Below are 25,650 nucleotides of genomic sequence, written 5' to 3'. Positions count from 1 at the left end.
CACAAACAAGGATGGGGCGAGGGTCACCACTTTGTCAACAAATGCGTGAGCAAATTGTTGAACAGTTTAAGAACAACATTTCTCAAGCAGCTATTGCAAGGAATTTAGGGATTTCACCATCTACGCTCCGTAATATCATCAAAGGGTTCAGAGAATCTGGAGAAATCACTGCACGTAAGCAGCTAAGCCCGTGACCTTCGATCCCTCAGGCTGTACTGCACCAACAAGCGACATCAGTGTGTAAAGGATATCACCACATGGGCTCAGGAACACTTCAGAAAACCACTGTCAGTAACTACAGTTGGTCGCTACATCTGTAAGTGCAAGTTAAAACTCTCCTATGCAAGGCGAAAACCGTTTATCAACAACACCCAGAAACGCCTGAGCTCATCTAAGATGGACTGATACAAAGTGGAAAAGTGATCTGTGGTCTGACGAGTCCACATTTCAAATTGTTTTTGGAAACTGTGGACGTTGTGTCCCCCGGACCAAAGAGGAAAAGAACCATCCGAATTGTTCTAGGCGCAAAGTGTAAAAGGCAGCATGTGTGATGGTATGGGGGTGTATTAGTGCCCAAGACATGGGTAACTTACACATCTGTGAAGGCACCATTAATGCTGAAAGGTACATACAGCTTTTGGAGCAACATATGTTGCCATCCAAGCAACGTTACCATGGACGCCCCTGCTTATTTCAGCAAGGCAATGCCAAGCCACGTGTTACATCAACGTGGCTTCATAGTAAAAGAGTGCGGGTACTAGACTGGCCTGCCTGTAGTCCAGACCTGTCTCCCGTTGAAAATGTGTGGCGCATTATGAAGCCTAAAATACCACAACGGAGACCCCCGGACTGTTGAACAACTTAAGTTGTACATCAAGCAAGAATGGGAAAGAATTCCACCTGAGAAGCTTAAAAAACGTGTCTCCTCAGTTCCCAAACGTTTACTGAGTGTTGTTAAAAGGAAAGGCCATGCAACACAGTGGTGAACATGCCCTTTCCCAACTACTTTGACACATGTTGCAGCCATGAAATTCTAAGTTCATTATTATTTGTAAAGAAAGAAAGAAAGTTGATGACTTTGAACATCAAAGATCTTGTCTTTGTAGTGCATTCAATTGAATATGGCTTGAAAAGGATTTGCAAATCATTGTATTCCGTTTATATTTACATCTAACACAATTTCCCAACTCATATGGAAACAGGGTTTGTACTAATAAAAGTTGTAATAAATCAATCAATCAATCCACCTCTCCAATGTCCTTTTTTAATCATTTAACCAGTGTCATCAAACTAATATCCTTCATGTCTTGATCTGATTTAAATGTATATATGATCTTGCAGTTATCTTCCATAACCTTTTTCCTCTTTTCTATTCCTTCATCATCTCTGTGCACTCTTTTTGAACTCAACTTTCCTTCATGCCCTCCTCCCCTCTAGTCCTATCCATGTCCATACCTTCCTCATGCATCCCCTCACTACTTCCACCTCCATCCACTCACAAATCACTTTATGCTCCACCGCCAAAAAGCTTCAGACACTCTCACTGTCAGCCACCGCTCCTTGGTTCACTTCCGCTTCCGGCGGCCGACGTCTACTTATAAACTGTCGATGTAAGACCCGCCTCCTTCGAGGTGCACACTTCCGGATCACCCGGAAGTTCGCTCACTTCCCAAAGATGGCGGAACAAGGTCCGATGGCCATAGCGATGCGGCTCAGGAAGCAGCTGCAGACCGTCTACAAGCTGGACCCGCTGCGGAACGAGGTGAGCGGCCGTGCTGGTCGGCGAAGGCCGCTTGTGGGCGGTGGAGGCGCCGCCGGGGCGACTTTAGAAGCCGCTGAGCGCGATGCTTGGGAGATGCTGGAGCGTCTGAGCATGCGTTGTCCTGCCGTGTCAAAGTCCGCCACGCTCGGCTTCCGCGTCGGGGAGACGAGCCTCGGTTGCCGGTCCTCCGGGGACCGAACATTCTTCTGTTTTGTTGCTTGTCGGGGGGGAAAAGTCAAAAATGTGACGGAGTTGCTAGCTGCTAACTGCTAACTAGCAACTCGCGTGTGTTCTTCTTAAAAGTCCGATCAATACAACAAAACATCTTAATAAACCACTAAAATCGCGTCAAAGTACTCTTTGTGTACTTTTGTTGTAATATACGTCTCTAGTTCATAATATTAGCAGCAAAACTTGTCAAAGTGCTCTTTGTTTACATTTGGTGTAATACACGACTCTAGTACATAATATTAGCATTAAAACTTGTCAAAGTACTCCCTGTTTACATTTGTTAGAATACACATCTCTAGTACATAATATTATATTAGCATTAAAACTTGTCAAAGTACTCTTTGTTTACATTTGTTGTGATGTACGTCTCTAGTTCATAATATTAGCAGGAAAACTTGTCATAGTACTACTTGTGTACATTTGTTAGAATACACATCTCTAGTACATAATTAGCATTAAACTTGTCAAAGTACTCCTTGTGTACATTTGTTGTAACACACGTCTCTAGTACATAATATTAGCATTAAAACTGGTCAAAGTACTCCTTGTTTACATTTGTTAGAATACACATCTCTGGTACATAATATTAGCAGGAAAACTTGTCAAAGTACTCCTTGTTTACATTTGTTGTAATACACGTCTAGTACATAATATTAGCATTAAAACTTGTTAAAGTACTCTTTGTGTACATTTGTTGTAATATATGTCTCTAGTACATAATATTAGCAGAAACTTGTCAATGTACTCTTTGTTTACATTTGTTGTAATACACATCTCTAGTACATAATATTAGCAGGGAAACTTGTCAAAGTACTCCTTGTTTACATTTGTTAGAATACACAGCTCTAGTACATAATATTAGCATTAAAACTTGTCAAAGTACTCCTTGTTTACATTTGTTAGAATACACATCTCTGGTACATAATATTAGCAGGAAAACTTGTCAAAGTACTCCTTGTTTACATTTGTTGTAATACACATCTCTAGTACATAATATTAGCAGGAAAACTTGTCAAAGTACTCCTTGTTTACATTTGTTGTAATACACGTCTAGTACATAATATTAGCATTAAAACTTGTTAAAGTACTCTTTGTGTACATTTGTTGTAATATATGTAAGGCTGAAACGACGCGTCGACGTAGTCGACGTCATCGGTTACGTAAATACGTCGACGCCGTTTTTGTGCGTCGACGCGTCGCATAATGACGTCACACTACCGTCATGGCGAAGCGCAAAGCAGACGATCAAAGAAGACGATGCGAGCGGTGCGAGCGGTGCGAGCGGTTCGAGCGAGGGGGGAAAAGCATGCCAAAAGTGTGGGAGTACTTCAATAAACGGCCTAATAATGTTGTTGTATGCACACTGTGTCGAGCGGAAATGGCCTATCATAGCAGCACAACGGCTATGAACGAACATTTGAAAAGAAAACCATCAACTAGTCAATCGTCCGCGCGAGCATACGTTGTCATCATTACACAAAAACATGAATGTGCCATTTGTATCTGCTAGGGGTGTAACGGTACGTGTTTTGTATTGAACCGTTTCGGTACGGGGCTTTCGGTTCGGTACGGGGGTGTACCGAACGAGTTTCTAAGCTAAAGTCTTTGCTCCGTCTGCCTCTGTCTCAGCACGCAGCATTGTCCCACCCACACAACCATCTGATTGGTACACACGCAGCATTGTCCCACCCACACAACCATCTGATTGGTACACACGAAGCATTATCAGCCAATCAGCAGTGCGTATTCAGAGCGCATGTAGTCAGCGCTTCAGGGTGGAGCAGATAGGTGTTTAGCAGGTGAACATCAGGCAGCGAACTCTCCCCAAATGATAATAAACACCTCCCAGTCAACTACTAGTAACATCACTATGAGCCCGTTGACCTTCTAGAAACTTAAACTGCAGCTCAGCTCGCTCGAAATCCTGGCTTGAGGTGAAGGCTAATTAGCTCTCAGTTCCAGCCACATCGACCCCTTCTGAGCGCCTATTTTCAGCTGCTGGGAATATTATAAACAAGAAAAGAACCAAACATGTACACATGCTAACCTTTCTTCATTACAACTGTTAGACACTCACTGGAATGAGTAGAATTGGTTATTGTGTACTGTGTTGGACTGGATGTTTATTTTGCACATTTTAAAAGCAATATTTAATGTTTACAGTACTCCAGAATATTTAGATTGGCACTTTTTTGTATTGGATGTTTATCTTTATTTTTGCACATTTTAGCAAATAAGCAATACTTTCACTTTTGTTGAAATGTTTACACTGTTGTTACAGAATATTTCGTTTTGCACTTTTTTGTATTGGATGTTTATCTTTATTTTTGCACATTTTAAAGCAAAATAAGCAATACTTTTACTTTTGAAATGCTTATACTATTGCAGAATATTAAGATTTGCACTGGATGTTGACTTTTATATTTGCACATTAAAAAGCAAATAAGCTACTTTTAATTTTGTTAAATGTTAAAAGTTTTAAATGTTTACATTGTTACAGAATATTTAGTCATGTTGTTGTCAATGTTGACTGAGTGGCCATACTTCTTTTTTTTTGTAAATAAAAGCCATGCCTTTTGAAAAAACGGGCCTACATTTATTTTTTCATCTTCATTTTGAATAAAAAAATAATCGGCAAAAGGAAAAAATAATCTATAGATTAATCGAAAAAATAATCTATAGATTAACCGATTAATCGAAAAAATAATCTATAGATTAATCGATAGAAAAATAATCGTTAGCTGCAGCCTTAAATATATGTCTCTAGTACATAATATTAGCAGAAACTTGTCAAAGTACTCCTTGTTTACATTTGTTGTAATACACATCTCTAGTACATAATATTAGCAGGGAAACTTGTCAAAGTACTCCTTGTTTACATTTCTTGTAATACACATCTCTAGTACATAATATTAGCATTAAAGCTTGTCAAAGTACTACTTGTGTAAATTTTTTGTAATACACGACTCTAGTACATAATATTAGCATTAAAACTTGCCAAAGTACTCCTTGTTTACATTTGTTAGAATACACGTCACTAGTACATAATATTAGCATTAAAACTTGTCAAGGTATTACTTGTGTACATTTGTTGTAATACACGTCTCTAGTTCATAATAATAGCAGAACAACTTGTCAAAGTACTCTTTGTTTACATTTGTTGTAATACACATCTCTCGTACATATTAGCATTAAAACTTGTCAAAGTATTACTTGTGTACATTTGTTGTAATACACGACTCTAGTACATAATATTAGCAGAAAAAATTGTCAAAGTACTCCTTGTTTACATTTGTTAGAATACACGTCACTAGTACATAATATTAGCATTAAAACTTGTCAAAGTACTCTTTGTGTACATTTGTTGTAGTACATAGTATTAGCAGAAAAACTTGTCAAAGTACTCTTTGTGTACATTTGTTGTAATACATGTCTCTAGTACATAATAATAGCAGGAAAACTTGTCAAAGTACTCCTCGTTTACATTTGTTGTAATACACACCTCTAGTACATAATATTAGCATTAAAACTTGTCAAAGTACTACTTGTGTACATTTGTTGTAATACACGTCTCTAGTTCATAATATTAGCAGGACAACTTGTCAAAGTAGTTTATGTATACATTTGTAGGAATACACGTCTCTAATAAGTTGTGTCAGGTAACAACTTTGTCACTTACATCGTATGTCAGGTAACAACTTTGTCACTTACATGCCGGTGTTTGCAGGAGGAGGTGAAGTTGAAGATCAAAGACCTGAACGAGCACATCGTGTGTTACCTTTGTGCCGGCTACTTCATCGACGCCACCACCATCACGGAGTGTCTGCACACATGTGAGTGTCCTCAGACGCCATGTTGTCAGCACCTTTCCTGACAATCTGTCTGCTCTCCAGTCTGTAAAAGCTGCATCGTCAAGTACCTGCAGACCAGCAAGTACTGTCCCATGTGCAACATCAAGATCCACGAGACGCAGCCTCTGCTCAACCTCAAGCTGGACCGCGTCATGCAGGACATCGTCTACAAGCTGGTGCCGGGCCTCCAAGAAAGTAGGTGAAGGAACGTTCTTGTACGTGCTGAACACTTCATATAGTACTATGTATGTATTACATAGTATTTGTTGCTTCTTGTACGTGCTGAACACTTCATATAGTACTATGTATGTATCACATACACTGCAACAACTGAAATCTAAGTAAGATTAAATATGTCAAATAAGGGTGATATTTGCTTATTTTCTGTCTGATAAGATAATTCTTCTCACTGAGCAGATTTTATGTTCGAGTGTTTTACTTGTTTTAAGTGTTTTGGTCCTAAATGATCTCAGTAAGATATTACAGCTTGTTGCTGAGGTTTGATGAGCTATATTGAGTAAAACACGCTTGAAACTAGAATATCAAGTGTTGCAAAGCTGTGTCATCAACACTCACAAGTATAAAACGACTTTTTTAAAGTAATAATTTCTTACTTCAAGCATGAAAAAAAAAATCATTATGTCAAGATAATGGCACTAGCATTTACTTAATTTAAGAATATTTTTCAACATATTGAGCAAAAAGGTCTCTTTTTTTGTACCAAGAAAAGTGCACTTGTTATTAGTGAGAATATACTTATTTTAAGGTATTTTTGGGCTAATTGAAGTTAGCTAATTTGACAAGCCAAATTTTCTTGTTCTATTGGCAGATAATTTTGCTTAGTTCAAATAAAATACCCCTCATTTTTGTATTTTTTTTTCTTGTTTTTGAACACTGACTTTTTGCAGTGTATGTATCACATACACTGCAACAACTGAAATCTAAGTAAGATGAAATATCTCAAATAAGGGTGATATTTGCTTATTTTCTGTCTGATAAGATAATTCTTCTCACTGAGCAGATTTTATGTTCGAGTGTTTTACTTGTTTTAAGTGTTTTGGTCCTAAATGATCTCAGTAAGATATTACAGCTTGTTGCTGAGATTTGATGACCTATATTGAGTAAAACATGCTTGAAACTAGAATATCAACTGATGCAAAGCTGTGTTATTAACACAAGTATAAAACGACTTTTTTAAAGTAATAATTTCTTACTTCAAGCATGAAAAAAAAAAAAATCATTATGTTAAGATAATGGCACTAGCATTTACTTAATTTAAGAATATTTTTCAACATATTGAGTAAAAAGGTCTCTTTTTTTCTACCAAGAAAAGTGCACTTGTTATTAGTGAGAATATAATTATTTTAAGGTATTTTTTGGGTTGATTGAGGTTAGCTAATTTGACTTGTTTTGGAAAGTCTTGACAAGCCGAATTTTCTTGTTCTATTGGCAGATAATTTTGCTGAGTTTAAGTAAAATACCCCTCATTTTTGTATTTTTTTTTCTTGTTTTTGAACACTGACTTTTTGCAGTGTAGTATTTGTTGCTTCTTGTATGTGATGAACATGTCTATACTGTAATACTACTATGTATGTATCAGTGTTTCCCATAAACTGCCAAGATACCTGTGGGGGCGTGGCTATGGGCGTGGTCACCATGACATCATCGAGTAATTTGCATAATTTACTACAATGATCTGATTTTCCCTAAAAAGGCTCAAAAAATGTATACTTACTAATTAATAATAACAGTTTTGTTTTAAACGTCCATCCATCCATCCATTTTACAATATAATTACAACACTTTATGTACATATTTATATACAGATTTGAACAATAAGTTATTCACTGAAATATATTTATTAATTGTGGTTCTTACAAAAAATATATCTCATAAAATATAAAAGCTAAAATGTCTCTTAAAGCTCTGCCCCTTTAATTAGTGCATACTAAATAATTTAACTTTAGCCTACTACTACAACCATATTATTTACCAGCAACATAAAGTGAAACAGAGGCAGAGGTGTCCTGCCACAGTCAGTAACAAATAAACAGAAAACAGTAGTGGTCAAATACAAATAAGGCAACAAGAGAAGTATACTACACTTCTCTTTTGTAAAGTAAATGTGAACATCCTATATGGGCATCTACATCAACTATATGATTTGCCTGAGAAGCTGGACAGGTTAAAAAAAATTTTTTTTTTAATTTATTTTTTTTATTTGTGGCGGACGTAATTCTTTTGTGGCGGGCCGCCACAAATAAATGAATGTGTGGGAAACACTGTGTATTACATAATATATGTTGCTTCTTGTACGTGCGGAACATGTGTAACGTGTACCGTAATACTACCATGTATGTATTAACACAGGTGAGGACAAGCGAATCAAAGAGTTCTATCAGTCTCGGGGTTTGGAGAGAGTTCTTCAGCCTGCAGGTGATGGTGAGTTGGACACATTTGCAATGTTCTGATGGAACATGTCCAAAATGACACTTAAGGTTTGATTTACTAAGTATACTTTTTATTAGGGGTGTAACGGTACACAAACATTTCGGTTCGGTACGTACCTCGGTTTAGAGCTCACGGTTCGGTTCATTTTCGGTACAGTGAGAAAACAACAAAATATACATTTTTGGGTTATTTATTTACCAAATTTGCAAAATCTTCCACCAAAAATATTTTTCTTAGTGGAATATTTGATGTGAAGTAATGGGAACCTTGGATAGGTCAATAATTCATAATAACATTGATTTTGATTCAATATTATGTTTTGAGCAATGACAGTTTGAAAGAATTGCGCGTACTATAACACGTGCAAACCTGATAGCACACAAGGCTGATCTACTAAACTTGTGAGCAGAACAATACATTTTGGCGTCTGTCCTCATAAATATGCAAATGATATGCTGATCATCAGTACTGGGAGGAGAAGATGCAAGCAGAAGTATTTAGCGCACGCAGTGTGATTTATCAACACTCACCAGCGTTATCTAGCAGGTGTAGGAAGGATCAGTGCTGGCGTCGCACGGACGCACAATCCTCCGTCCTACGCGAGTGTGGCAGCATTCAGGAATGAAAATATTAGACATCTTGTCTATTCAGCAACGTCATTTTATAGCTGCTAGAGGACTTATTAAAACAAATGTAATTGATGCATTGTGGTGTCATTCAATATTTTTTTGTGACCTTTTTGTTTTTTCACATATAATATATATTATCGAAATATTTCTTCTATGAACAAAACTTCTTTGAGTATGCATTTTGAGCCAGAGTAAGTGCAGCCTCTCTCAAATGAGCACACCTTCAGCTAAAATGCCCATAAAAAGTGGTAGATGTCTCCTGCATGTTTGAAAACATAACAAAACATCACCGGTCGGCACATAATAACATGAATGTGCAGTAAATGAGTGTCTCCATGGTGATGCCCCGTATCGTACACACCATATACTCATTTAAATAAGGCGGTCTGCACCACTTTTCAATTGTACACACAGTCTTAGTAGATCACACACACACTATTTTATACTTTGTACACACTATTTTATATACTATACACACTAATAGTACACATTATTTTTTATATTGTACACACTATACTTTCCACACACTAATAGTACACACTATTTTATACTTTGTACACGCTAATAGTACACACTATTTTATATATCATACACACTAATAGTACACATTAATTTTTATATTGTACACTATAGTTTCCACACACTAATAGTACACACTATTTTATACTTTGTACACGCTAATAGTACACACTATTTTATATATCATACACACTAGTAGTACACATTATTTTTTATATTGTACACTATACTTTCCACACACTAATAGTACACACTATTTTATACTTTGTACACGCTAATAGTACACACTATTTTATATATCATACACACTAATAGTACACATTATTTTTTATATTGTACACTATACTTTCCACACACTAATAGTACACACTATTTTATACTTTGTACACGCTAATAGTACACACTATTTTATATATCATACACACTAATAGTACACATTATTTTTTATATTGTACACTATACTTTCCACACACTAATAGTACACACTATTTTATACTTTGTACACGCTAATAGTACACACTATTTTATATACTTTACACACTAATAGTACACACTATTTTATATACTGTACACATTATTTTTTATAATGTACACTCTATTTTTTATATTGTACACACTTTTTATACTTTGCACACACTATTTTATATATGTACACACTATATCAGGGGTCACCAACCTTTTTGAAACCAAGAGCTACTTCTTGGGTAGTGATTAATGCGAAGGGCTACCAGTTTGATACACACTTAAATAAATTGCCAGAAATAGCCAATTTGCTCAATTTACCTTTAACTCTATGTTATTATTAATAATTAATGATATTTACACTTAATTGAACGGTTTAAAAGAGGAGAAAACACGAAAAAAATGACAATTAAATTTTGAAACATAGTTTATCTTCAATTTCGACTCTTTAAAATTCAAAATTCAACCGACAAAAAAGAAGAGAAAAACTAGCTAATTCGAATCTTTTTGAAAAAATAAAAAAAATAATTTATGGAACATCATTAGTAATTTTTCCTGATTAAGATTAATTTTAGAATTTGGATGACATGTTTTAAATAGGTTAAAATCCAATCTACACTTTGTTAGAATATATAACAAATTGGACCAAGCTATATTTCTAACAAAGACAAATCATTATTTCTTCTAGATTTTCCAGAACAAAAATTTTAAAAGAAATTCAAAAGACTTTGAAATAAGATTTAAATTTGATTCTACAGATTTTCTAGATTTGCCAGAATAATTTTCTTGCATTTTAATCATGATAAGTTTGAAGAAATATTTCACAAATATTCTTCGTCGAAAAAACAGAAGCTGAAATGAAGAATTATATTAAAATGTATTTATTATTCTTTACAATAAAAAAATAAAAAAATACTTGAACATTGATTTAAATTGTCAGGAAATAAGAGGAAGGAATATAAAAGGTAAAAAGGTATATGTGTTTAAAAATCCTAAAATCATTTTTAAGGTTGTATTTTTTCTCTAAAATTGTCTTTCTGAAAGTTATAAGAAGCAAAGTAAAAAAAAAAAAGCATTTATTTAAACAAGTGAAGACCAAGTCTTTAAAATATTTTCTTGGATTTTCAAATTCTATTTGAGTTTTGTCTCTCTTAGAATTAAAAATGTCGAGCACAGCGAGACCAGCTTGCTAGTAAATAAATACAATTTAAAAAATAGAGGCAGCTCACTGGTAAGTGCTGCTATTTGAGCTATTTTTAGAACAGGCCAGCGGGCTACTCATCTGGTCCTTACGGGCTACCTGGTGCCCGCGGGCACCGCGTTGGTGACCCCTGCACTATATTATATTAGTTTGTATACACTTTTATACTTTGTAAACACTAATAGTACACACTATTTTATGTATTGCACACACTATTTTATATATGTACACACTATATTATATTAGTTTGTATACACTTTTATACTTTGTAAACACTAATAGTACACACTATTTTATGTATTGCACACACTATTTTATATATGTACACACTATATTATACTAGTTTGTATACACTTTTATACTTTGTAAACACTAATAGTACACACTATTTTATGTATTGTACACACTATTTTATATATGTACACACTATACTAGTTTGTATACACTATTTTATACTTTGTACACACTAATAGTACATACTATTTTATATATTATACACACTAATAGTACACATTATTTTGTACATTGTACACACTATACTTTTCACACACTAATAGTACACACTATTTTGTACTTTGTACACGCTAATAGTACACACTATTTTATATACTATACACACTAATAGTACACAATTTTTTGTATATTGTACACACTATACTTTTCACACACTAATAGTACACACTATTTTGTACTTTGTACACGCTAATAGTACACACTATTTTATATACTATACACACTAATAGTACACATTATTTTGTATATTGTACACACTATACTTTTCACACACTAATAGTACAAACTATTTTGTACTTTGTACACGCTAATAGTACACACTATTTTATATACTATACACACTAATAGTACACATTATTTTGTATATTGTACACACTATACTTTTCACACACTAATAGTACACACTATTTTATACATTGTACACAATAATAGTACACACTTTTATATATTATACACACTAATAGTACACGTTATTTTGTATATTGTACACTATACTTTTCACACACTATTTTTTATATTGTACACACTTTTTATACTTTGCACACACTATTTTATATATGTAGACACTAGTTTGTATACACTATTTTATACTTTGTACACACTAATAGTACACACTATTGTATGTATTGTACACACTATTTTATATATGTACACACTATATTATACTAGTTTGTATACACTATTTTATGCTTTGTTCACACTAATAGTACACACTATTTTATGTATTGTACACACTATTTTATACTTTGTACACACTAATAGTACACACTATTGTATGTATTGTACACACTATTTTATATATGTACACACTATATTATACCAGTTTGTATACACTATTTTATGCTTTGTTCACACTAATAGTACACACTATTTTATCCTTTGTACACATTAATAGTACACACTATTTTATAGATTGTACACCCACTTCACTTCCTGCTAACGGCCCCCACCTTGCGCAGAGGATTCTGGGAGACGTGGTTTCTTCACAGGCCCGGCCAACGCTAAAGCGCCAGAAAAAAACTACACTCGCAAGTTTTCCTTTGTCACACGAGGAGACTTTGGAAGGTGAAATACTGCAGTACTTACAATGCAGTTACTTCCCTCGCAGCAAAACACAAATATTGTTTCCTGGATAACGACATGGCAGCGTCTCCATGGCGATAGAAGTGAAGGTCATTCTATCATGGATGGTTGCTATTTAGACATTGTTGTGTTTCTTCTTCCTCCTCAGACTGCGTGTCAGACTCCTCATCTTTACCGTACACCAGCTTCGATCACGCCAAGGCACATTTTTACAGATATGATGAGCAGGTCTCGCTGTGTTTACAAAGACTAAGGTGACTTTTCATTTCTCTGCATTCTTTTTATTACATACAAACACTAGTATTTTTATTTTTACAAATTGTTGGCCCTTTTCATTTTTACACACATTATTAATAAAAACAGGTAACAACACATTATTATTATTAATATGATGACAAATATTCTTCTGGAACATTATTCATGATTTTTCTTAGTATTACACACACACTATCATTTGTATTATTATTACAAATATATGCCTTTTTCATTTGTACACACACTTTAATAATAAACCGCAGCATTATTAATAATATGATGATGGTAATTATTCTTAAAGATTATTCATGATCATTCTTATTACACACACACTATTAATAATATTACATAATGTCTGCCGTTTTTATTCTTACACACACTGGTTATAAAAACCGCAAGTAATACATTAATAATCTAATGGTGAATATTATTCATGATCATTCTTATTATACACAAACATACTCATTATTATTACAAATTATTTGCTGTTTTCATTTTTACACACACTAATAATAAAACATATTATTATCACTATTATTAAATAATTATATTATTCTCAAACAGTATTAATGATCATTCTTGTTATTACACACACACACTATTATTTTTATTTGTCCTTTTTGTTACACAGCAAGTAAAAATAATGAACAGATCATATATATTAGAAATATGATCATTATTCTTAAACATTATTCAAGATCGTTATTACACACACTGTTACTACGTACTGCTATTTTTATTATTACGTATTTACACCTGCATCAGTAATATTTTGATGATGATTAGGAAGTCGTATGTATTTAATCACCACACACTATATTCAGGTTATAATTAATGATGTCTTATTATTAGTATTAATAATGATGTGTTTTTTTATGTGCAGTTCATCGCTGGCTGGGAAAGATAAAAGCAAAGTAGTTCTTCAGGTTAGTACTAACACACTGGTCAAATACTACATCTCCAGTAGTACTACATGGTAATTGTACATGGACAACAAAAACAGTGTTTATTGCAATATAGACGATATATCTTTTCACCAGCAGAGGGTAGCATTGTCCTGCCTTACCAACATCATTCATAATAATAATAATCATATATCAGATTCATAGAACGCTGTTTTCTAATGACTCTGACAAGCATTATTATTATTAATAATTATAATAATGTATCCAATTTATATATCACTTGTTTTTTAATGACTGTGTATTTGTTGTGCGTGTGCAGCAGAAGTTTGTGCGATGTTCGGTGCGAGCGGAGGTGCGACATTTACGTAAAGTACTTTGTCATCGACTCAACGTGGAAAAACATCAGGTAACTTGCCTGTAATATTAGTGTTATTACTATGTATACATGTATTTATTTACTGTGTGTGTGTGTAGGTGCAGATGTTGTTCAACAATGAGTCTTTGCCTGATCACATGACCATGAAAAGATTATGGCTGTCACACTGGTTTGGAAAGGTGAGACATCTTAATAATAATAATAATAATAAATACATGATTATGTTTTTACAGAGCCTTTTAATGACAATTGATTTGGTTATATTTTTGTCAGCTTTAATGATTATTTCAATAGATAAAAGATGTAAATATGTTGAGTTAAAAATGTATATACTAGTAATGTTGTGTTAAACATTTATTAGTTATGTTGTGTTAAAAATGTATACTAGTAATGTGTTAAAAATGTATACTAATAATGTTGTGTTAAAATGTATATTAGTAATGTGTTAAAAATGTATACTAGTAATGTTGTGTTAAAATGTATATTAGTAATGTGTTAAAAATGTATACTAGTAATGTTGTGTTAAAATGTATATTAGTAATGTCGTGTTAAAAATGTATACTTGTAATGTAGAGTAAAAAATGTATATAAGTAATGTTGTGTTAAACATTTATTATTAATGTTGTGTTAAAAATGTATACTGGTAATGTTGTGTTAAAAATGTATACTAGTAATGTTGTGTTAAAAATGTATACTAGTAATGTTGTGTTAAAATTTATATTAGTAATGTTGTGTTAAAAATGTATATTAGTAATGTTGTGTTAAAAGTGTATACTAATAATGGGTTAAAAATGTGTACTAGTAATGTGTTTAAAATGTATACTAGTAATGTTGTGTTAAAAATGTATACTAGTAATGTTGTGTTAAAATGTATATTAGTAATGTTGTGTTAAAAATGTACACTAGTAATGTTGTTAAAAATGTATACTAGTAATGTTGTGTTAAAAATATATATATTAGTAATGTTGTGTCAAAAATGTATACTAGTAATGTTGTGTTAAAAATGTATACTAATAATGGGTTAAAAATGTGTACTAGTAATGTGTTAAGATGTATATAAGTAATGTTGTGTTAAACATTTATTAGTAATGTTGTGTTAAACATTTATTAGTAATGTTGTGTTAAAAATGTATACTAATAATGTTGTGTTAAAATGTATATTAGTAATGTTGCGTTAAAAATGTATATTAGTAATGTTGTGTTAAAATGTATATTAGTAATGTTGTGTTAAAATGTATATTAGTAATGTTGTGTTAAAAATGTACACTAGTAATGTTGTTAAAAATGTATACTAGTAATGTTGTGTTAAAATTTATATTAGTAATGTTGTGTTAAAAATGTATATTAGTAATGTTGTGTTAAAAGTGTATACTAATAATGGGTTAAAAATGTGTACTAGTAATGTGTTTAAAATGTATACTAGTAATGTTGTGTTAAAAATGTATACTAGTAATGTTGTGTTAAAATGTATATTAGTAATGTTGTGTTAAAAATGTACACTAGTAATGTTGTTAAAAATGTATACTAGTAATGTTGTGTTAAAAATATATATATTAGTAATGTTGTGTCAAAAATGTATACTAGTAATGTTGTGTTAAAAATGTATACTAATAATGGGTTAAAAATGTGTACTAGTAATGTGTTAAAATGTATATAAGTAATGTTGTGTTAAACATTTATTAGTAATGTTGTGTTAAAAATGTATACTAATAATGTTGTGTTAAAATGTATATTAGTAATGTTGCGTTAAAAATGTATATTAGTAATGTTGTGTTAAAATGTATATTAGTAATGTTGTGTTAAAATGTATATTAGTAATGTTGTGTTAAAAATGTACACTAGTAATGTTGTTAAAAATGTATACTAGTAATGTTGTGTTAAAAATATATATATTAGTAATGTTGTGTTAAAAATTTATACTAGTAATGTTGTGTTAAAAATGTGTACTAGTAATGTGTTAAAAATGTATACTAGTAATGTGTTAAAATGTATATAAGTAATGTTGTGTTAAACATGTATACTAGTAATAATGTTAAAAATGTATTCTAGTAATGTTGTGTTAAAATGTATAATAGTAATGTTGAGTTAAAAATGTATTCTAGTAATGTGTTAAAAATGTATACTAGTAATGTTGTGTTAAAAATGTATACTAGTAATGTTGAGTTTAAAATGTAAACTAGTAATGTTGTGTTAAAAATGTATATACGTAATGTTGTGTTAAAATGTATATTAGTAATGTTGAGTTAAAAATGTATACTAGTACTGTTGTGTTAAAAATGTATTCTAGTAATGTTGTGTTAAAATGTATATTAGTAATGTTGAGTTAAACATGTATACTAGTAATGTTGTGTTAAAAATGTATATGTAATGTGTTAAAAATATATACAGTAATGTTGTATTAAAAATGTATGCTAGTAATGTTGTGTTAAAAATGTATATTAGTAATGTTGTGTTAAAAATGTATACTAGTAATGTTGTGTTAAAACTGTATATTAGTAATGTTGTGTTAAAAATGTATATTAGTAATGTTGAGTTAAACATGTATACGTAATGTGTTAAAAATATATACTAGTAATGATGTGTTAAAAATGTATACGTAATGTGTTAAAAATATATAATAGTAATGTTGTGTTAAAAATGTATACTAGTAATGTTGTGTTAAAATATATATTAGTAATGTTGAGTTAAACATGTATACTAGTAATGTTGTGTTAAAAATGTATACTAGTAATGTTGTGTTAAAAATGTATACTAGTACTGTTGTGTTAAAAATGTATACTAGTAATGTTGTGTTAAAAATGTATACTAGTAATGTTGTGTTAAAATATATATTAGTAATGTTGAGTTAAACATGTATACTAGTAATGTTGTGTTAAAAATGTATACGTAATGCGTTAAAAATATATACTAGTAATGTTGTGTTAAAAATGTATACTAGTAATGTTGTGTTAAAATATATATTAGTAATGTTGAGTTAAACATGTATACTAGTAATGTTGTGTTAAAAATGTATACTAGTAATGTTGTGTTAAAAATGTATACTAGTACTGTTGTGTTAAAAATGTATACTAGTAATGTTGTGTTAAAAATGTATACTAGTAATGTTGTGTTAAAATATATATTAGTAATGTTGAGTTAAACATGTATACTAGTAATGTTGTGTTAAAAATGTATACTAGTAATGTTGTGTTAAAATATATATTAGTAATGTTGAGTTAAACATGTATACTAGTAATGTTGTGTTAAAAATGTATACTAGTAATGTTGTGTTAAAATATATATTAGTAATGTTGAGTTAAACATGTATACTAGTAATGTTGTGTTAAAAATGCATACTAGTAATGTTGTGTTAAAATATATATTAGTAATGTTGAGTTAAACATGTATACCAGTAATGTTGTGTTAAAAATGTATACTAGTACTGTTGTGTTAAAAATGTATACTAGTAATGTTGTGTTAAAAATGTATACTAGTAATGTTGTGTTAAAATATATATTAGTAATGTTGAGTTAAACATGTATACTAGTAATGTTGTGTTAAAAATGCATACTAGTAATGTTGTGTTAAAATATATATTAGTAATGTTGAGTTAAACATGTATACTAGTAATGTTGTGTTAAAAATGCATACTAGTACTGTTGTTAAACATTGTATACTAGTAATGTTGTGTTAAAAATATATACTAGTAATGTGTTAAAAATGTATATATTAGTAATGTGTTGAAAATGTATACTAGTAATGTTGTGTTAAAAATATATACTGGTAATGTTGAGTTAAAAAGGTATACTGCCAGTATACCTTTTTAACTCAACATTACCAGTATAATACTGGTAATGTTGGTTAAAAAGGCATGTGCGGGAAATGGTATACCCACAGTAAAGTTGTGTGTAAAATGGGTGTTGTTGTGTTGCAGGCGCAGCCCTTAGTGCTTCACTACACCATCAAGGAGAAGCGCAGCAGATAGAATTGACCTTCACATATTTTCTATTAGACATAATTCTATTTTAATAGTTTTTGTGTACAGCAACTTATTTTGGCTCTTTTGTATTTTTGGACAAATAAAAGAAAAATGTAAGAATGATCAACTTTTGTCCACAATATTTCAAACATCTTCCTTATGAAGGAGAATGCAAATGCACACTTTTAAAACACATCAACAATTAAAGGGCTCACTTCCTGTTTGTTTATTTTTCATAATAAAAGTCACATCAAATATTTATGATCCTTTGACGATAGAAATATTGATCATTTATTTTTATTGTAAGCATCTTCATATTCCACTTTATCAATCATTTCACCTTTTATAATTATTGGCTATTCCACAACATGAACTTTCAAAAATCGATTGAATTCTTTTCGAAACGGTTCTCTACTTTTGACAGGCGGAAATGAAATATTGTGCGCAGTGACTCCATGTGGCCGCTAGGTGGCAGGCGAGTGCTGCAAAAGCTGTGCACGCGTAGAAAAAATGTTAATAATAAACAGATTGCAAAAAAACTATCTTTTTGAAACATTAAAAACAATTTGAAGTTGAGATCACATTGGAATAAAAGTAATAATATTATGACAATTACGGTTTCATCTTAGGGACTAAAAGAAAAGAAGTATTAATAATGTCGCTTGTATATTTGTATTATTCATATAGAATTATACACACTTGTGACGTCACTGCGAACTCAATGCTTACGTCACATGACCTTCATAGCGTTACTTATTGTGTCTTGAAATTCTTATTCAACGTTTTTTTCACTTTAAATCGTATATTTTTCAAGAATCCCTTTTGTTGTTGATTTCGCAACTATTTATTAATGACGTGCAGAAGATGATAATAATAATGGTGACTTAAATATTCTTTTATTTAATAAAGACTGTTTCAAATGATTTCACTGCTGGTTAAAAATAGGAATATTACTAACAAGACAGGAATGTTCATAATAAAGGAGGAGTTCAACTTGTAAATGTTCGACACAATATTAATGCAAACAGGAAGATGAAATATTAAACGCAGTATATTTCAATAATACTGCATATTTTCAAGTAGCCAAACAGTAACAATTAATTTTTACTTTAAGATGATTAATAATTCATCTCCAAAACATTCAATAAAAAAAAAGTTCAAGCTAAATTTGAGTTCAAATGAAAGATTTTAGAATAAAAGCGCATATTTTCACACTTAATGAATTTAAACGTCATAAATGGTTTTATTCACGGCGGCTGAGAGGAGGCCGATAATGCGCTGCGAGGCCGATAATGCGCTGCGAGGCCGATAATGCGTCCCATCAATCAAGTGGTCCGTGCGAGGAGGCAAGGAAGGAGATCGAACAAAGATTGTTTGCAGTCAATGACAAGAAATGAATGACGATGAATTATTATTTCACTTCTTGTTGGTGAAAGTTTCAATTATTTACAGTGAAAGAATCCAAAATAACATCAAACTCTTGTTTATCCTCCTTATGTTGTCAGTATCATTTGTAATATTAATATTATTATTTCAAAAAGGACTTAAATCATTGAAATATTGTAAAGCTTTATTTACATGGATGCTGATTAAATACATTCAAATGATTTATATATATTTATATAAATATACTGTGCGTGTGTGTGTATATATATATATATATATATATACACACATATATATATATATATATATATATACATACATATATATATTGTTAAATACACAGAAAGAAGACGTGTCAAAAGCTGCATTGTTTCATCATTCTAATTATTATAATTATATAATCTGTAATTATATTAAAATTGTAATACTGTAACAATAATAATTATACCTGTAATTATTCATATTATAATACAACCGTTACAATAATAATTATATATGTAATTATTCATGTTGCAATAATACTGTAACAATAATATGTAATTATTCATATAATAAAAATGTTACAATAATACTGTAACGATAATTATTATATATGTAATTATTCATATTATAATACAACTGTTACAATACTACTGTAACAATAATAATTATATATGTAATTATTCATATTATAATACAACTGTAACAATAATACATATGTAATTATTCATATTATAATAAAACTGTCACAATAATAATTCTATATGTAATTATTCATGTAACAATAATATGTAATTATTCATATAATAAACCTGTTACAATAATACTGTAACAATAATTATTATATATGTAATTATTCATATTATAATAAAACTGTTACAACAATAATTATATTAATCTGTAATTATTCATATTACAATTGTAATAATACTGTAACAATAATTAAATCACCTGGCGTGTTTTCCAGCGGAGTACACATATTCATAATAATAATAATAACCATCATCATAATAACACTTTTAGAGATTATATCCACATCAATTTGTGATTGTGAATTTTGGCGCGTGATAAAAACAAGCTTCAGGAATGAAAAAGTCTTTTTTTTGATAAATTAAATGCAAGGTATAAAAAGCCTTCAAACTTGGTTCCTTCTTTGACTCACAAAGTCCGTGCAAAAGTTGTTTAATCATCCACTTCGATCTCCTCCTCGTCCTCCGAGAACTCGTCAGTAGTTCGTCCTCTGGAGGAAGACGGCGACTGCAGGTGAGCCTCCTCCACCAGGTGGTGGTCCTCCACCACCTGGTGGTCGTCCACCACCTGGTCCATGGCCACCAGCTTGTGCAGAGTCTGAGGTGTGATCTTCTTCAGAGACTCCACGTCCGCCTTCATCTCCTCCAAGTCCCGCTTCAGCTTGGCGCGCCGGTTCTGGAACCAGGTGATGACCTGGGCGTTGGAGAGGCCCAGCTGTTGCGCAATGTTGTCCCGGTCCGCGGGGGACAGGTACTTCTGGTACAGGAAGCGCTTCTCCAGCTCGTAGATCTGATGGTTGGTGAAGGCCGTCCGGGACTTTCTCCTCTTTTTGGAGTTCTGTCTTTGGCCCAAGCACGTCAGCTGCTCGCCACCTGGTGACGTCACACCCACTTTCACTTTCACTTTCACATGGACATGCAGGATGTGCGCCAACGTGTCACAGGTGCAAATATTAGGAAAAGAAAAGAAATATTTATATACACTAATGTAGTAAAGAATACAACTATATACATTTACACCACACTTGTAGTAACTCCATATATTCTGTAGTATATTTACACAAACAATACAATAATGTAGTATATACATTACATTTGTAGTAACTCCATATATTCTGTACTATATTTACACAAACAATACAATAATGTAGTATATACATTACATTTGTAGTAACTCCATATATTCTGTAGTATATTTACACAAACAATACAATAATGTAGTATATATTTACACTACACTTGTAGTAACTCCATATATTCTGTAGTATATTAACATGAAGAATACAATAATGTAGTATATATTTACATTACACTTGTAGTATCTCCATATATTCTGTAATATATTTACACAAACAATACAATAATGTAGTATATATTTACATTACACTTGTAGTAACTCCAAATATTCTGTAGTATATTTACATGAAGAATACAATAATGTAGTATATATTTACATTACACTTGTAGTAACTCCAAATATTCTGTAGTATATTAACATGAAGAATACAATAATGTAGTATATATTTACATTACACTTGTAGTATCTCCATATGGTCTGTAGTATATTTACATGAAGAATACAATAATGTAGTATATATTTACATTACACTTGTAGTATCTCCATATATTCTGTAGTATATTTACATGAAGAATACAATAATGTAGTATATATTTACATTACACTTGTAGTATCTCCATATGGTCTGTAGTATATTTACATGAACAATATAATAATGTAGTATATATTTACATTACACTTGCAGTATATCTCCATATATTCTGTAGTATATTTACATGAAGAATACAATAAAGTAGTATATATTTACATTACACTTGTAGTAACTCCATATGTTCTGTAGTATATTTACATGAAGAATACAATAATGGAGTATTTATTTACATAACACTATCCACAATTGTAACTCCATATGTTCTGTAGTATATTTACATGAAGAATACAATAATGTAGTATATATTTACACTACACTTGTAGTAACTCCATATGTTCTGTAGTACGAACAATACAATAATGTAGTATATATTTACACTACACTTGTAGTAACTCCATATATTCTGTAGTATATTCACATGAAGAATACAATAATGTAGTATATATTTACATCACACTTGTAGTATCTCCATATATTCTGTAGTATATTTACATGAAGAATACAATAATGGAGTATTTATTTACATAACACTTGTAGTATCTCTATATATTCTGTAGTATATTTACATGAAGAATACAATAATGTAGTATATATTTACACTACACTTGTAGTAACTCCATATATTCTGTAGTATATTTACATGAAGAATACAATAATTTAGCATGTATTTACATCAATCAAAGAATATTACTATACTGTAGTATAGAATATAATTATATGTTTTAGAACACTACATATAAACAATACTAGTAAATTATATTTTTAGTACAGTATACCTACGATAGAATACTTACATAAACAGTACTAGTTTAAAATATATTTTCATCAAGAGTATTAGTTTATATTTCTACATAAAGAACATTCCTGTATTTGTAGGTATTTTGATCAACAATACTACAGTGGTGTGTATGGATAATACTGATTTATGTAGTTTTATATAGAATGAATATGAATAATAATAGTATGTATAGTTGTATATAGAAAGACTAATGGTGTGTATGAAGAGTATACATTTTGAGATGTATGCTGAATAAGCATATATATATATATATATATATATATATATATATATATATATATATATATGAGAAGAATTGGAGTGTAGATATGTAAACAACAACCTTGAGCGGCTGAAATTACCTTAATTTCAACTCTTTCAAACATTTTACCGCCAATATTCTATCTATCTATCTATATATATATATATATATATATATATATATATATATATATATATATATATATATATATATATATATATATATATATATATATATAGTCGAGGTTTTTGTGTATATATATATATATATATATATATATATAGTCGAGGTTTTTGTGGTTTATCTGTTATATAGTGCTCAACACCGGGGTACAGCGGAATATATGTTAGGTTAGGAAAAAACACTATATCTTCCCTACAAGCCTTTTTCGCAGGTTATATGTCATATATCATTATATATATATATATATATATATATATATATATATATATATATATATATATATATATATATATATATATATATATATATAAATATATATAACAAATGACATATGATATATAATACAAAAACATACATACAAAATATATATATATAAAATGATGTATAATACAAAAAAAAATAAAAATAAATAAATATATATATATATATATATATATATATATATATATATATATATATATATATATATATATATATATATATATATTTATTTTTAATTTTTTTTGTATTATATATCATTTTATATATATATATTTTTGTATGTATGTTTTTGTATTATATATCATATGTCATTTGTTATATATATATATATATATATATATATATATATATTGTGTGTGTGTGTTTGTGTTTATATATGTATATATGAATATGTATGTTTCCGTGGAGAATATAATATAATATAATATAATATATATATTGGTATATAAAAAAGTAATAAATAGTACCTTGAGCGGCTTGAATGACGTTGACTTCGAGTCCTTTGAAAGTTTTACTAGCAAGTTCTTCCAGAGCGCACAGCGGCGATGAGGGCGAGCTGAGGCCGCCGCGGGCCGCATGAGAAGCGGACAACTTTTGCAACAAGGTCGGCGGACCGCCGGAAGAGGAGGAGGAAGAAGACGACGAGGAGGACGAAGAAGAAGAAGAAGAAGAAGAAGAAGATTTCTTCTTGCAGTTGGGTTTGTTAAGAATGTCTTCGATGCTGAAAGGTGTGAGCGGCTTGTTGGAGTTGGCGGGAGGAGGAAGTCTCTCCAGCGGGAGTCTCCTGCGCTCCTCCGGCCCAGAATGAAGTGTCTCCAGCGGGAGTCTCCTGCGCTCCTCTGGCCCAGAATGAAGTGTCTCCAGCGGGAGTCTCCTGCGCTCCTCCGGCCCAGAATGAAGTGTCTCCTGCGGGAGTCTCCTGCGCTCCTCCGGCCCAGAATGAAGTGTCTCCAGCGGGAGTCTCCTGCGCTCCTCCGGCCCAGAATGAAGTGTCTCCAGCGGGAGTCTCCTGCGCTCCTCCGGCCCAGAATGAAGTGTCTCCTGCGGGAGTCTCCTGCGCTCCTCCGGCCCAGAATGAAGTGTCTCCTGCGGGAGTCTCCTGCGCTCCTCCGGCCCAGAATGAAGTGTCTCTAGCGGGAGTCTCCTGCGCTCCTCCGGCCCAGAATGAAGTGTCTCCTGCGGGAGTCTCCTGCGCTCCTCCGGCCCAGAATGAAGTGTCTCCTGCGGGAGTCTCCTGCGCTCCTCCGGCCCAGAATGAAGTGTCTCCTGCGGGAGTCTCCTGCGCTCCTCCGGCCCAGAAGGACAGACTTTCATCTTCTTCTTGCTGCAGGACGTCATGGAGTTGGACTAAAGTTGGATGTTCAGGACATCTTCTCTCGACATCTTCCCCGCCAAAGTCCCCGCCAAAGTCCGCGGCCAAAGTCCGCGGCAGGACACGCGCGGCGCGGAGACTCAGCGGGAAGAAGGCGCCAAAAGGAGGCTGGACGCTAAATACTTGATGCTGATTGGCTGAGGAGCAATTAGAGCCATCTTCACCTCCTCTTCCTCACAGCTGGCACGTGACGCACACACCATGATGAATATGATACCTTATTATTATTATTATATCAGATATGATACATTATTATTATTATTAATATATCAAATGAGACATTATTATCATATCAAATATGACACATTAATATTATTATATCAAATATGACACATTATTAATATTATTATATCAAATATGATACATTATTATATCAAATATGACACATTATTAATATTATTATATCAAATATGATACATTATTATATCAAATATGATACATTATTATATAAAAAATGACACATTATTGTTATTATATCAAATATGACAGATTATTAATATTATTATATCAAATATGACACATTATTATGTCAAATATGATACATTATTACATCAAATATGATACATTATTATTATTGTATCAAAATTATACATTATTATTATTATATTAATATGACACATTATTATTGTTATATAAAATATGATACATTATTCATAATATTATTATAATATCATATATGATACATTATTGTTATATCAAATATGGCACATTATTATTATTGTATCAACATTATACATTATTATTATTATATAAAATATGACACATTATTATTATTATATCAAATATGATACATTATTAATGTTATTATTATAAT

General features: G+C 31.5%; 2 protein-coding genes across 4 annotated transcripts; one reads left to right on the top strand and one right to left on the bottom strand.

The window, feature by feature from the left end:
- The first annotated feature begins 1,639 nt into the window (after window positions 1-1,639).
- LOC133644923 (polycomb group RING finger protein 1) lies at window positions 1,640-18,328 on the top strand. Of its 3 annotated transcripts, none has more exons than XM_062039682.1 (9): window positions 1,640-1,762; window positions 5,721-5,826; window positions 5,887-6,039; window positions 8,215-8,280; window positions 12,851-12,956; window positions 13,841-13,883; window positions 14,182-14,268; window positions 14,337-14,417; window positions 18,152-18,328. In XM_062039682.1, exons 1-9 carry the CDS (start codon window positions 1,676-1,678, stop codon window positions 18,200-18,202), a joined length of 780 nt encoding a protein of 259 aa, XP_061895666.1. In that variant the 5' UTR covers window positions 1,640-1,675; the 3' UTR covers window positions 18,203-18,328. The 3 variants fall into 3 exon arrangements, with proteins under 3 accessions (XP_061895666.1, XP_061895665.1, XP_061895664.1); XM_062039681.1 differs by having other exon boundaries at window positions 8,215-8,286; window positions 14,185-14,268; window positions 18,152-18,327; XM_062039680.1 differs by having other exon boundaries at window positions 8,215-8,286; window positions 18,152-18,326.
- A 2,290-nt stretch (window positions 18,329-20,618) lies between these two features.
- LOC133645070 (transcription factor LBX2-like) lies at window positions 20,619-24,802 on the bottom strand. Its single transcript, XM_062039855.1, has 2 exons — window positions 23,932-24,802; window positions 20,619-21,183 (listed from the first exon to the last, which is right to left on the bottom strand). Exons 1-2 carry the CDS (start codon window positions 24,800-24,802, stop codon window positions 20,744-20,746), a joined length of 1,311 nt encoding a protein of 436 aa, XP_061895839.1. The 3' UTR covers window positions 20,619-20,743.
- Window positions 24,803-25,650: the final 848 nt, after the last annotated feature.

Source organism: Entelurus aequoreus, linkage group LG28, assembly GCF_033978785.1.
Source record: "Entelurus aequoreus isolate RoL-2023_Sb linkage group LG28, RoL_Eaeq_v1.1, whole genome shotgun sequence".
Lineage (NCBI taxonomy): Eukaryota > Metazoa > Chordata > Actinopteri > Syngnathiformes > Syngnathidae > Entelurus > Entelurus aequoreus.
This window is presented reverse-complemented; position numbering and strand designations above follow the sequence as displayed.

What these genes read in the sequence shown, in the direction of transcription:
- LOC133644923 (XM_062039680.1), top strand. Translation starts at nt 1,676, where the DNA reads ATGGCGGAACAAGGTCCGATGGCCATAGCGATGCGGCTCAGGAAGCAG. An exon ending in CTGTGTTTACAAAGACTAAG is followed by an intron (nt 12,957 to 13,840) that starts GTGACTTTTCAT and finishes TTTTATGTGCAG; the next exon opens with TTCATCGCTGGCTGGGAAAG. An exon ending in AAAGCAAAGTAGTTCTTCAG is followed by an intron (nt 13,884 to 14,181) that starts GTTAGTACTAAC and finishes GTGCGTGTGCAG; the next exon opens with CAGAAGTTTGTGCGATGTTC.
- LOC133645070 (XM_062039855.1), bottom strand. Translation starts at nt 24,802, where the DNA reads ATGACGTCCTGCAGCAAGAAGAAGATGAAAGTCTGTCCTTCTGGGCCG. An exon ending in CGTCATTCAAGCCGCTCAAG is followed by an intron (nt 21,184 to 23,931) that starts GTACTATTTATT and finishes TGACGTCACCAG; the next exon opens with GTGGCGAGCAGCTGACGTGC.